Source organism: Fulmarus glacialis, unplaced genomic scaffold, assembly GCF_000690835.1.
Source record: "Fulmarus glacialis isolate BGI_N327 unplaced genomic scaffold, ASM69083v1 scaffold21925, whole genome shotgun sequence".
NCBI lineage: Eukaryota > Metazoa > Chordata > Aves > Procellariiformes > Procellariidae > Fulmarus > Fulmarus glacialis.
The window spans coordinates 22918-34432 of NW_009213926.1; the positions used below are offsets into that span (position 1 = coordinate 22918).

Here is an 11515-nt window from a genome sequence, read left to right on the forward strand (position 1 = left end):
GTAGCTGGGGTTATACTAAAAGGAAAAAAAGTAATTTACCAAGAAAACTAGGAGAGGAGCAAGTCATCTTCCTTGCCCTTTTCTGGAGTCGGGCAAGGCTTCTGCCTCTTTGCAAGCACAGTACGTACAGCATTTCTGAGAGCTGGCAGAATAGAGAGGCTTGAAAGTACAGTAAAATGAGTTTGCCATCAAAAGGCAACAAGTCTTATGCTGTGCCCCTGGCTGCTGACCTTTCCCTCTGGAATTCTCCCCTCTGACCTCCGGATCATTAATCCTGATGCTGCCAGATGACAGTAATCCATCATGGCCCCTGACAAGCCTTGCAGCCGCCTGTGAAAGGATCCGCTTGGCTTCAGCATCCAATCGTCCCATGATACTCGTTTTTCAGCCTTTCCTGTTCGAGCGCTGGGGGTTTCCAATAAAGACTTTATCGCCTTGCCTTTCCTCGGAGAGGGGCTGGGGGAGGAGAGGGCTGTGAGAGCAGCCTTTCCGTGCTTCTCAGCTCTTTGGCAGTCAGATCCTATGAAACGTGCAGAGCCCTAGCCCGCTTGGTGAAGAGTACAGTTAATTTTTCAGGTCCAAAACCCAAATCACTCTTTGCTAGCTCTGGGAGATATTACTTTGAGTGGTACTATGAGAAAGCATGGGAGGAAAATGATTGCATCTCCATGCTTAAGTGGTAGAAGGATGGAAGTAGTTTTGTCCCTGCTGTAAAATTTCTCAGCCTGCATGAAGAAACTTTACAGGGGGAAAAAAAAACCTACAGGTTTTAGCTTAGTTTATAAAGCTACTAATTAAATTTCAGGGCACTTTGGTCTGTGGGTCTTGTATAAAAGCAAACTTCAGGAAGGGAGGGTGTCAAAGGGGTAGTAACATGAGGTGGGGAGGTCAGATCTGATTGCTGTTTCTACTCCAGCTATGAGCCAGCTCTCTGGAAATACATTTAAGCCTTTATTTCCTACTGATGTAGATAATGTTTGTCCCTTTCACAGGAGCATTTGGATAAATATACTTGTGTACCTTTTCAAAGGCTGAGATGGGAGAATGTAGAGAAGAGTAAAACTGTTTTTAGGATAAATGCAGTGTATTAAAAGGTAGATATTTCCTTATACTTCTGTATTAGCGGCTTGTTTGCCTCAGGAGCCTTACCCATGACCCTTCCCTTTCACTCCCCATCTGGTCACTGTCCAAGGAGAGCTGGATGAAAGTCCCTTCTGGACAAGTTAATGCCATTCCCTAAATTGGATTGGGGAAAAGTGGGTGGCTTTGAGTGATGCGGGGTTGCTGGAGGAGTGGGGGAGAGGGTCTTGATCCTGCCACAGTGGAGCAAAGTCTTTGCTGGCAGCGCAGTGCCACTTAGGACACCCTGGCTTTCCTTCCTGCTGGGGCAGAAATGCTGAACTGTTAATGGAAAGGGGCATTTTGGGGTGGAAAAACCACTCCTGGCTCTTCCTAGAGACCTCTGAGATAAATATTTCCCTGCTTTTCATTTGCAGCGGGCTGGGTGTGACTCTAGTTACTGTGGCTCAGCTGATGAATGATAACTTAAGGCTGGTAACATGATCAGTCCCAGCCCTCCGTGTGCCTGAAATGATGCTGTTAGTGTGCTCTTAATCTTTGCGATAACACACTGAGACAAAATGGTGGCTGAGGAAAAAACGAAACAAACTGAGGATTGCATTTACACAGGCTGGCCTTTTGGGAGGGACCAGCTCCCGGCTTGGGGCGGCCGGCTGGGATGGATGGAGCCGCAGTGCTTTTAAACAGTTTGGAAACGTCTCTATCTCTGCTTCCCTGAGGGAACTGTTGTCTCTGACATGCAGGAAGAGGATCTGATGCACTTTGTGAAATTACTGCTTTGTGGACTTTTCTGTTGTGGACAGAGAAAGGGGTTGTTTAGGCAAGGCAAGGAAAAGAGGATATGATAGATATAAAATGACGGAGCATGCAGACCAAGCCTGATCAGGTTGCTCTTTATGTTTTCTTACAGCTTAAGAGTTAGTAACTTGGTGAAATTGAAGGCAGCCCTTTTAAAGCTGAAAAAGTTTACTTTTTCTATCCAACATCTCATTAACCTGTGGGAATTGGTACCATGAGCTAATGCATAACAGGCTTCAAAAAGAAAAGAGAGGGGAAAAAAAAAAAAATTACACTTACATGTATAATGAGGACATCTGCAGAGCTGAGCTGAACTCCTTTTCACTAAACAGAATAAAACCCATTTATAAGGGCCATAAACTGCTCTGCTTCGGGGCATTAACTGAATCGCTGGCTGATGAGCAGTGGCAGAAGTCTCCCCTGTGGGTTGGGTATTCCATAATTGTCCATTACAGCGCTTTGCAGGCTTTCCTGTAAAGGCTGGTGCTGACCATTGTGGTAGACAGGATACTGACCTCAGATGGACGGCTCTTTGATCCAGGACAGTATTTCCTATGCGAAATAAAAGGTTTGCTACATCAGCATTTTTTTCCCTCTTTTCCTCTCCTTGCCTAAATCTCATTAGTTTGACCTTTTCAAACCCTGCATGCTTTATCACTTTAAGGTACTGCTAAAAGGGCACTGTCAGGTTAAAAATCAGATTTTCTTACCTCTGTTAACCCACAAGATGACAAAACTGAACAGGAAGGATAGAGCTGTTTCCCTGTCTGCCCTGTCTATCTTCACAAGCATAGAGCAGGACCTTGTTTTGGGCTTCAAGAAGTGCCTGGATGCCTGGTGCTTCTCGCAGCAGCCACGAGGACGCCTGCGTTTGCGGTGTCTGCAATCAGGCACGCTGATGCTCCGTTACACTGCTCGTTTGTTCACCTCCACCATCAACACGATTTCTCTAGCTTTCTCGCAACAAGTTAACTGCTCCGGCAGTTGGGTCGCAGTTGCTACCAAGGTACACGTGTGGCCTCATCGGTGTGTCATTTGGGAGGGTGTTCAGGGAGAAGGAGTGGGAAGGTGAAAATGCTTTGTGAGCGCAGAAGCTGTAGCAAAACGCTATGCGCGTGCTTGTGAGGGAGGACAGAGGTAAATGTATGTGGGGGAGGGAGATGCTCTCAAGTGTCACATACCCTTTTCTGTCACTGTTCCCAGGCAATATAGGATAGCAAATCCTGGGGAGTGAGGGAGCCAAATCGCAGCATACAAGTAGCTCAAGTTGCCTGGCTGCTCGGCCCCTTCCTGAGCACAAGCAATACAGATTTTTATCTGAGATTGCCCTGGGAGCTCATAAAAAATGATTCTTCTGTGCTGCTCCCTCACCCCTAGGATTGAATAGTCCCTACTTCCCCTCTTTCTATTTTAGAAGTTGCTTTTAGCTGCAGGTTATTATTTGTCTGATAATTGCTTTTGCCTACAGGAAAGGATTTTTCTTGAAAAGGACGTGCCATGTAGCTACACTTCTCTGGCTCATTTACTCACCCATCGAGAGGCCTCAAGTCAGGCTACAAATAGAGTTGCCTGAATTTCCTATTAGAAAGAAGATCGATAGCCCCAACCTGCTGGTTTTCTTGGCCTCATTTTCTCTGACTCCATGTTTCCCTCCCTGCTGTTTCCCTGCAGGAACTCCCATCAATCGGATCCCCATCATGGCAAAGCAGATCCTGGATCTCTACATGCTCTACAAGCTGGTGACTGAGAAAGGAGGGCTGGTGGAAATCATCAACAAGAAGATCTGGCGAGAGATCACCAAAGGCCTTAATCTGCCCACCTCCATCACCAGTGCCGCATTCACGCTTCGAACCCAGTAAGTCCAGAAGGTCTAACAGCATGGATGTGAACACAGAGTGGGGATTGGGGAGTGCAGGAACTGGGGTGGAAAAACTGAAAGACTAAATTCTGCTCTGTGGCCAGGGAGGAGCTGATAAATTCCTTTATCCCTCTCACCCACGGCTTGCAGTTTTTCCTTTCTATTCCTTCTCCTCTCGTTTTTCTTAGCGGTGATTCTTCCTGAATCCCTTCCATCCCTTCATTCCCCTTCCATCCCTACAATCCCAGCACTAATATGCCATCGCCTTGTTCGCTGTGCTCTGTGCCTCCCTCCACCCTGTGCCTTTCTTGCCTCTTCTGAGCTTAAACTCCTCGGGGCAAGGAGGGTCTTGCTCTGTCTCTGAAGAGCACTTGGCACAGCGAGGAGGGAGGGAGGCCTCCTGATTTGTAGGCATCAAGTATGAACTTGATCATTTAATGTCTGTTATCGCTACTAAGTTGTGGAAACTTGCATTTAGTGCCTACTTACTGTGAGGATTGCTTTTCTGACCTGCAGTATCTCACATTGATTAGGCAAGCAAAAAAAAAAAAAAGGAAGAAAAAGTAGAATAAGCAGAGGAAAAAGAATGATGAAAGTAAACCTACTGTAAAATCTAAGCAACAGGGCGAAACTGTGCTTTATTGACTCGAGCATGGAAGGCTGGGCTCTGGGAATCCACACCCAGCTCTTATGTAGGCTCAGTTTTCTTGGAAGTTATTAGTGCCCCTGAGTCTCATAGAGGGAAGCTCCTTGCCATTCCTACAGCCTTTGGTACAAACAGGCTGTCTCCTGCAAACCTGTGTGCTAGAATTCAGTGAAAGCGGTAAGGTTTTGTGCTGCCCAATACAGGGTAATTCCTCAAACTTCCTTCCTTGCTTTAAGTATTGCTGTCCAAGATCTTAATTCTTACAATTTTAGATGACATCTCAGTTGTAAAGGAATTCTGGATGATTCTTTTCTGCCCTTGTGGGTGTAGTAGTAATGTAACTATGTGCTTTGCTAGAAACATTGAGTAAATTCAAAAGTTTCTCTGAGAGTTGTGCCTCCCACCCAAACTGCTCAATGCTTATCAAACCAAGCCCAGCAGTGGTCAGGATACGCAGACAAAGACTCCAAATCTGCAGTGGACCTCAGTCTGAAAGTCTTCCTGAATGCAATGCTTGTTGCTGTAGCCTATAATTTCATGTTCTATTGAGAAACCTACTTGAGTTTCCCTGTGCTCGCCTCTCTCCCAGATATATGAAGTACCTATATGCCTACGAATGCGAGAAGAAATCCCTCAGTTCTCCTGCCGAGCTTCAGGCTGCAATCGATGGCAACAGGCGAGAAGGCAGGCGGCCCAGCTACAGCTCCTCTTTGTTCAGCTACTCGCCCACCACCACGGGGCCTCCTTCCCTCCTGTCTCCCCCAAAGATCCGCTTCCCCATCATCGGCGTCGCGCCGGGCAGTGGGACCAGCAATCCTCGGGTGTCTCCAGCAGCAGCTGTCAGAAAAGGTCAGCTACTTTTTACTTGCAGCAAAGAGGGTGGCTGGGTTAAGAGGTGTAGGCACTGAAACACAGTTATTTTCCATTTTGTCCACCCAGACTACTTTGGACTTGAGAGTAGTGGGACTTAGATGGCTCAGGGCTTGCAGAGTATTCTGCCTGCGTGCCTTTAAGCCTTTGCATGCTTGCTTTAGGAAGGGCTGTGGGAGGGACTAAATGACTCTTTCCTTTTCTAGGTGACGGTGTGCCCTTGACTGTGTCTATGCCAAATCGTATTGCTGTGCCAGTGACCTTGGCTAGCCAGCAGGCAACTGTGGCAGCAAGAACAGCCACCCTTGAGCAGCTGAGGGAGAGACTGGAGTCGGGAGAGCCTCCGGAGAAGAAGGTCTCACGGATGACAGAGGAGGAGCAGCGGCTTGTCCAGCAGGCTCTTCAGCGCAACTTGTTCAGCATGGCGCGGCAGATCCCCATGAAGATCAAAATCAATGGCAAGGGTAAGCAACACCTCTAGATACACAAAAGGCCTTTGCAGGCTGCAGCAGGGAGGGAACTGCTCCCAATCTAGGATGTCAGACACCTCTTTACACGCAGGCTTGATTATCTCTCTGGGTAGCAGGCAGAGGTCACTGTCAAGAAGCTGTTAAAATGGAGCACAATAATTGCAAAGCTAAACTGTAGCAATATTTTGTTAGGTTTTACTTACTGCTGCTGTTTTTATTCTATTCTTGTTGATGCATAATCCAGCATCATCTAAATCCAGCCTGGATTCAGAAGCACCGTAGCTATGTTCAGAAAGCTCTGCATCTAAGCTGATAAAACCCACCTGACCCATACAAGAAGACCCTTATTCTGAGTTTATGACCTCCTGTGTTGATCACAGTGAGATTGCTTCAGGGCTCAAGCTGTTAGGTCTCCACAGAACTTGCGCTGTGGGGAATTACCAGTTTCAGTTGATGCTAGCTCAGTTGTCCTTGCGGCAGTGCTCTGTTGCATGCTGTAAGTATGCTCCTTCCTTCACGGGAAGCACATGGGTTGGCTGAAATTGCTTCGGGCCACATATCTGACCCCCTCATGTTTAATACCTGGTGTACACTCCAGATCCGAGAGCACGGTTTAGCCTAGCCAAAGGCAGTCCTGTGGTTCTGCAGCCAACGAGATGACTTTTGGAGGGAAAGTGCCAGATGCTCAGCTTTCCCCTGCCCTGCTCTCCTCTGAGCCTCACGCCAGCATTGTGCTGCAGGGAATGATTTTCTGTCCTTTCCTGGTCAGGAACCCTTTTAATTGATCATGGAGGTAACAGCTTTTTCCCTATGGGAAGCAGACTGCAGGAGATGGAGAGAGATGCCCAGCTTTTAGGAATCCTTTGTCAGGTGTGATGAGGAGGCCACAAAGACCTGTGTATCTGCAGGGGGCCCTACGCATCCCAGGGCTTCTAGCAAGTCAGGTGATTTCTACAACATCTGCTGCAACCCTACACACAGCCTCCAGGCAAAGAACTCCTGGCAAGGTTGGGTTAGAAGGTCACGTATAAGCAGCATTCATGGCCTGGGAAATGCACTCCTGAAATGCTTTGTAAAAGGGGAGTCACCCTGTAAAGGTCACATTGCCAGAATCAATACTGTTATATAGTGGCTTCAAAAGCTGATTAAGTGCCGTGGCTCCCTTACCTGTCCTGGGGGCTGCACTTCACTGGACAGCAAAGCCTCAGAAAATTTCAGTCCCAACAGCTGCTTCCTCCAAACCTTTTGATCCATTAAAATTAAAGGTCTCAGGCCCCCTATTAATTGTACATTTGGATGTAGGTGCAAGGCCAGGCAAGTTTGGCACGGCTTAGAAGAAAGGGAAGAGTTGTTCTTGAGGCCTTTGCTAGCAATGCTGGTAAATGCTTTACTGAGACGCTTTGCTAGAAATATATATGGCAAAGGGTCAAAGCAGGTTCCCCTTTGAAGCAGTAGCAGCTTGCTGCGGAGTTAAATGGGATTGGGACTTCACATCACAGTTCCTGACAGCTGTGGATCCACCTAAATTTCACATTTACATAAAAACAAAACAAAAATGAAAATAGTGAGTAAAAGGGAATACAAATTTTATCAAGTAATGTTCATTCCCTCTCATCTCACTTCATTTTTTTTCTTTCGACTCTGAACTTCCTAAATCAAAATGCTAGGAACAATTTTAGTCTCCACAAATAGTAACAGGCTGAGGGCTGAGCCCTAAGGATTCAGTGATACTATTTCCACCTTTGTTAGGTAACTGTGGACAAGTCTGTCCTGTCTTTCGTGCCCTAATTTTCCCAATTGCAAAATAAAAATAATATTGTGCTTTGTGAAGCGCTTTGAGAGGCGCTTTTGAAGAGCACCGCATGAGCTTATCATAGCTTGATAGCAACATTTAAGTTAAATGTTAACAATGTCCTTAGCATTCTTTACAGGGGCAGTGGACTTGCTGTCCCAGCAGACTTGAAAGAAGCTAAAAACATGCATTTTACATGCCGTGTCAGAGCCTGAGCAGACTGTCTGCGTAATTACTCTCTGTTTTAATAGCCCAATGCCCCAAAACCAACATTGGGTGGGCTGGTAACCATGATACGGCTGTGCAAACTGTAAGCACGCATTCATGAGCACAGAGAAGCAATCCTACAACCCAGGCTGGCAGTTACGGGTTGCTTAAGTTGGAGGTTCAGAAGTGTCCGGGAGAGTTTGACATTCAGCTCCCCATAAACATCAGTGCAAATTGAACCGCTGCTCTGCATTGGCACTTTCAGAGCTGCCCGTCATGGCTTAGAAAGGACTCGACAGAGCCAAAAACAGGTTTCACATGCGCCGTAGGGCCAGCCAAGCATGGTGTTCCTGGGTTTGGGTCCTCGGTGCTGTGGGTAGTCCCCTCCCTCCAGCGGCCGCTGCAGATGCTGCAGTATGAGCCCTGCACGGGCAGTCGCACCAGCTCCTCCAAAAACTGCCGCCTCTCAGCGAAGGGGGAGAGGACTGTGCTCTTGGTCTGCTGCAAACACAGCCACCATCCAGCCAATTTAAATATGGTCTTGTCTCATGTGCTGGCAGCTTTTTCCTTGGAGGGGATGTTAATTTGGCCCTCCAGTGTGCGAGTCGGGGAGAGATTTGCTAATGCCGGTGGGATCCCAGCCCATACTCAGTTCACACTGAAGCATTTCAACACTTTTGTAGACTTGACTTATAATAGGACTGGAAGCAGACATCGTGTGGGGATTTCCTCACCAAAGAGGAGACAAATAGAGGGCTGCGTACACCTTTGCTCATCTCTGGATAGTGCAGGAAACGGGATAGTTGCCTCTAACTCTGCATCTCTTCTTTCTTGAAAGAAGATAAACCGGAGTCGGCGGCAGCGGCAGCACTGAATTTGTCACCTAATGGCATCGGGAGTATTAACATGTCGGTGGAGATTAACGGCACAATTTATGCTGGTGAGAAGGAACTGCTCCCGGGGATGGGTAGAGAGCCAGGCTGGTGGTGCAGAGAGGGACGTGGGGAAGGGGGGCATGCTCCCAGGGGCTGGTCTTTGCCAAAGCACAGCACACACAACCTGTCCAGCGTAGAAAGTTTAGTAGGAGATGATTTCTTTTCTCTTTTTTTTTTTTTTTGTCCCGGGCAGTCAAGATTAATGCCCTTTCCTTTTGGTGGTGGTGGTGGTTGTTAGTATTTTTAAAATCCAAGGGAATTTAGGGAAGGGAAGGGACTTCTATGGAAGTGTTAGCAGGATGGAGTATTGTCCCTCTTCTCCAGAGGAGTGGCTTTACTCAGCTTTTCCTCATGCATCTCTGGGAAGCACGAATTGTCGCCTGTACTCGGCTCAAGCCGTTTCACTTCTGCAGGTCATACACATGCACCCGTGGACAAAGCCCAAGTGGGAGGCCTGGCACTGCAGTGCAATGAAAGGTGCTTCTCTCCTCCAAAGGTGTTGAAGCCATTTGGGATCTTTGTCTTCTGTAAGCACAACATCCCTGTGACAGAGGCTGCCAGAACACGTCCTGGGGGATCCCTTCTTATATCCTGGTCACCACCGACCCTCTGATCTGTCTCCAAGCCTGCTTGTCTTGCACTGAGCCTCTTTCTGTTGGGATGAGATCTCTGGGGTCGGATAGTCTGCCCTTCGCTCTGCACCCTATCCTTCTCAGCCGTGCCACCCCATAGTCCCAGTAACCCTTCTCTTTACCTCTCTCTGCCTTGCAGGAGTGCTCTTTGCCCAGAAGCCAGTCGTCCATCTCATTGCAGGCTCCAGCACCCAAAGTTCCTGCAGCAGCAGCAGCAGCTCCCACTGCTCTCCCAGCCCTACCTCATCCCGGGGAACCCCCAGCGCAGAGCCCTCCACCAGCTGGTCTCTCTGATGGACGGCCGAGCCTGCTGTCTCTCACACTGGCCTCCGGCAGCTCTTCCTCTCTGCTCTCGGCAGGGGCGGGAAGGAGTCGCACAGATTACCTCATCTCAAGGAACCTGCTTTTGTGGTTGGCCAACGCCAAGATGATGATGATGCTGAAACCTTTCCATGCCAGCGAGTTTTTCTTCATCGTCTGTTTGTCCAGCCTTTTTCTTTGTTGTCCCCTTTCTTCCTTGCTTTCGCTTTTTGTTTTCTTCTTCCTCCTCCTCCCAGGGTTTGCTGTGTTCCTGTTGGGGGGTGGGACATGGAGGGGGGGGGCATGCCTGGCGTTTTTCAATCAGGGATCGTCTCTAGGAGCTGCAGGTTGAGAGATGGCTGAGACGTCACCAAGGCAGGTGGAAAGAGCTGGAGTTGGGGCAGGGAAACTTGGTTTTCCTCAAACCAGTAGCCACAAGGACTCTTCCCACAAAACAACTCCATGTATTGACAATCCTAAGAGCCAGCGGGGTGCCTTGCCCCTGTCCTCCCGTGGCTTGTGCTGCAGAAAGCCATGCGGCTGCAGAGCAGGCAAGCTTCCTCGCTTTTCTTCTTCAGGCTCTGTCGTGGTCCGGTGTTCATATATCCTCCCCTAGAACACATGCTCTTGGCTTGTGAGCCTCCTTCCCCTTCTCTGAGGTCTTGGCAAGAGGGGAAGGACTTTCTCACCGCTACGTTTGACCCACAGACACATTAAAAACCTCTCAATCAGCTGCTTTGTTCTCCTGGCTGGTGCTGGCCTCTTCCCTACTGTTGCCTTCTTCAGGCTTTCAGCCAAGTTTCAGATGCCCTGGACCTTGTTTCTCTCCCCTTGAGGAACTCTTCCCACCGACATTTACCCTGACAGCCTGAACTTATTTTGGCTTATTATTGATCCTCTGTCCCCTTGACACAAAAGGGCTGTCATTTAGGTTGATCAGGCTTCCTGGAGCGACTTCCTTCTTGTAGGGTGTCTTTCAGTAGCCCCTGGAAGCTCTCCACCTGTGTGCTGAGAAAATCGAAGGTAATATTTGAAATCTAATTCAGTGGGGCTGTGGGGAGTGTGTAGGTATTGCGGTTAACATGACACGTGTGTATCTTCATTGGTCTCTGAACAAGCCTACAGATGCCCAGTGCCCTTCAAATTGTATGTGAGCAAAAAGAAGGTGGCTCTCAGTTGAATAAGACCTTTTGCTGTCCTGGGTGGAAGCAGAGGAAAGGAGATCGAGCCCTTCCTTGCCCTTTCCCCTCAAACCTCCAGTTGAAAACAAAGGCTGGCCATGACTCTCCTGTGTCTGGAGCCAGCTGAGCTGATGTAGTGACTCCATGAACTCAGCTCCTGCTCAGGTGGCCTCATTCTGTCCTCTCTCCTCCTGCTGGCCTTTCCCACATGTGCTTTCCCCAGCCTGGAGATCAGGTCCAAGCACTATCCATCCTGCCCTGGTGACGTCCTTCCCATTCTCCAGGCCCGAGTCAGGTTTTTTGAGCAGATGAAATACCTCAGATATGTACTTGTTGTTGGGTTTTTTGTTTGTTTTGGGTTGGGTTTTTTTAACCTCTTCAGGAAGTATTGGCATATCTTATCGCTTGTTTTTTATATGTGGTTTTGCTGACATTGTGGGGTGTTTTTTTTTAATTGTATCACCAAAGACAGAAAGAAAAAAAGCTGAGTGAAGGAGCAGTGGCTTCCCCATCCTTTTAGGCCAGCAGGAGACAAGCTGAACAGCATTGTCCCAGGACATGTGCATGACAGGAGGACAGGTAGAGGTAGGAAAAGAGGGCAAGAATGACTGATGACTTAGAAGATCTGTCCTGCGTGTTGGACACAAGGGTGTCTCCAAAGTCCCTATAATTTTCCCAAGCTCCAGGATCTGTGCCTACCTTTAGCAAAGCTGCTCAGTGCAGCTGGGAGGCGAGAGCACAGCTTA

General features: G+C 48.3%; 1 protein-coding gene across 1 annotated transcript in view; it reads left to right on the forward strand.

Moving 5' to 3' along the window:
• ARID3B (AT rich interactive domain 3B (BRIGHT-like)) overlaps positions 1–9737 on the forward strand; it is a 30067-nt gene extending 20330 nt beyond the window's left edge. Inside the window, exons 4-8 of the mRNA XM_009578383.1 lie at positions 3550–3733; positions 4972–5231; positions 5459–5716; positions 8560–8661; positions 9428–9737. Coding sequence (XP_009576678.1) covers positions 3550–3733; positions 4972–5231; positions 5459–5716; positions 8560–8661; positions 9428–9582 — 959 coding nt within the window. The 3' untranslated portion in view covers positions 9583–9737. The remainder of the gene's footprint in view (positions 1–3549; positions 3734–4971; positions 5232–5458; positions 5717–8559; positions 8662–9427) is intronic.
• Positions 9738–11515: the final 1778 nt, after the last annotated feature.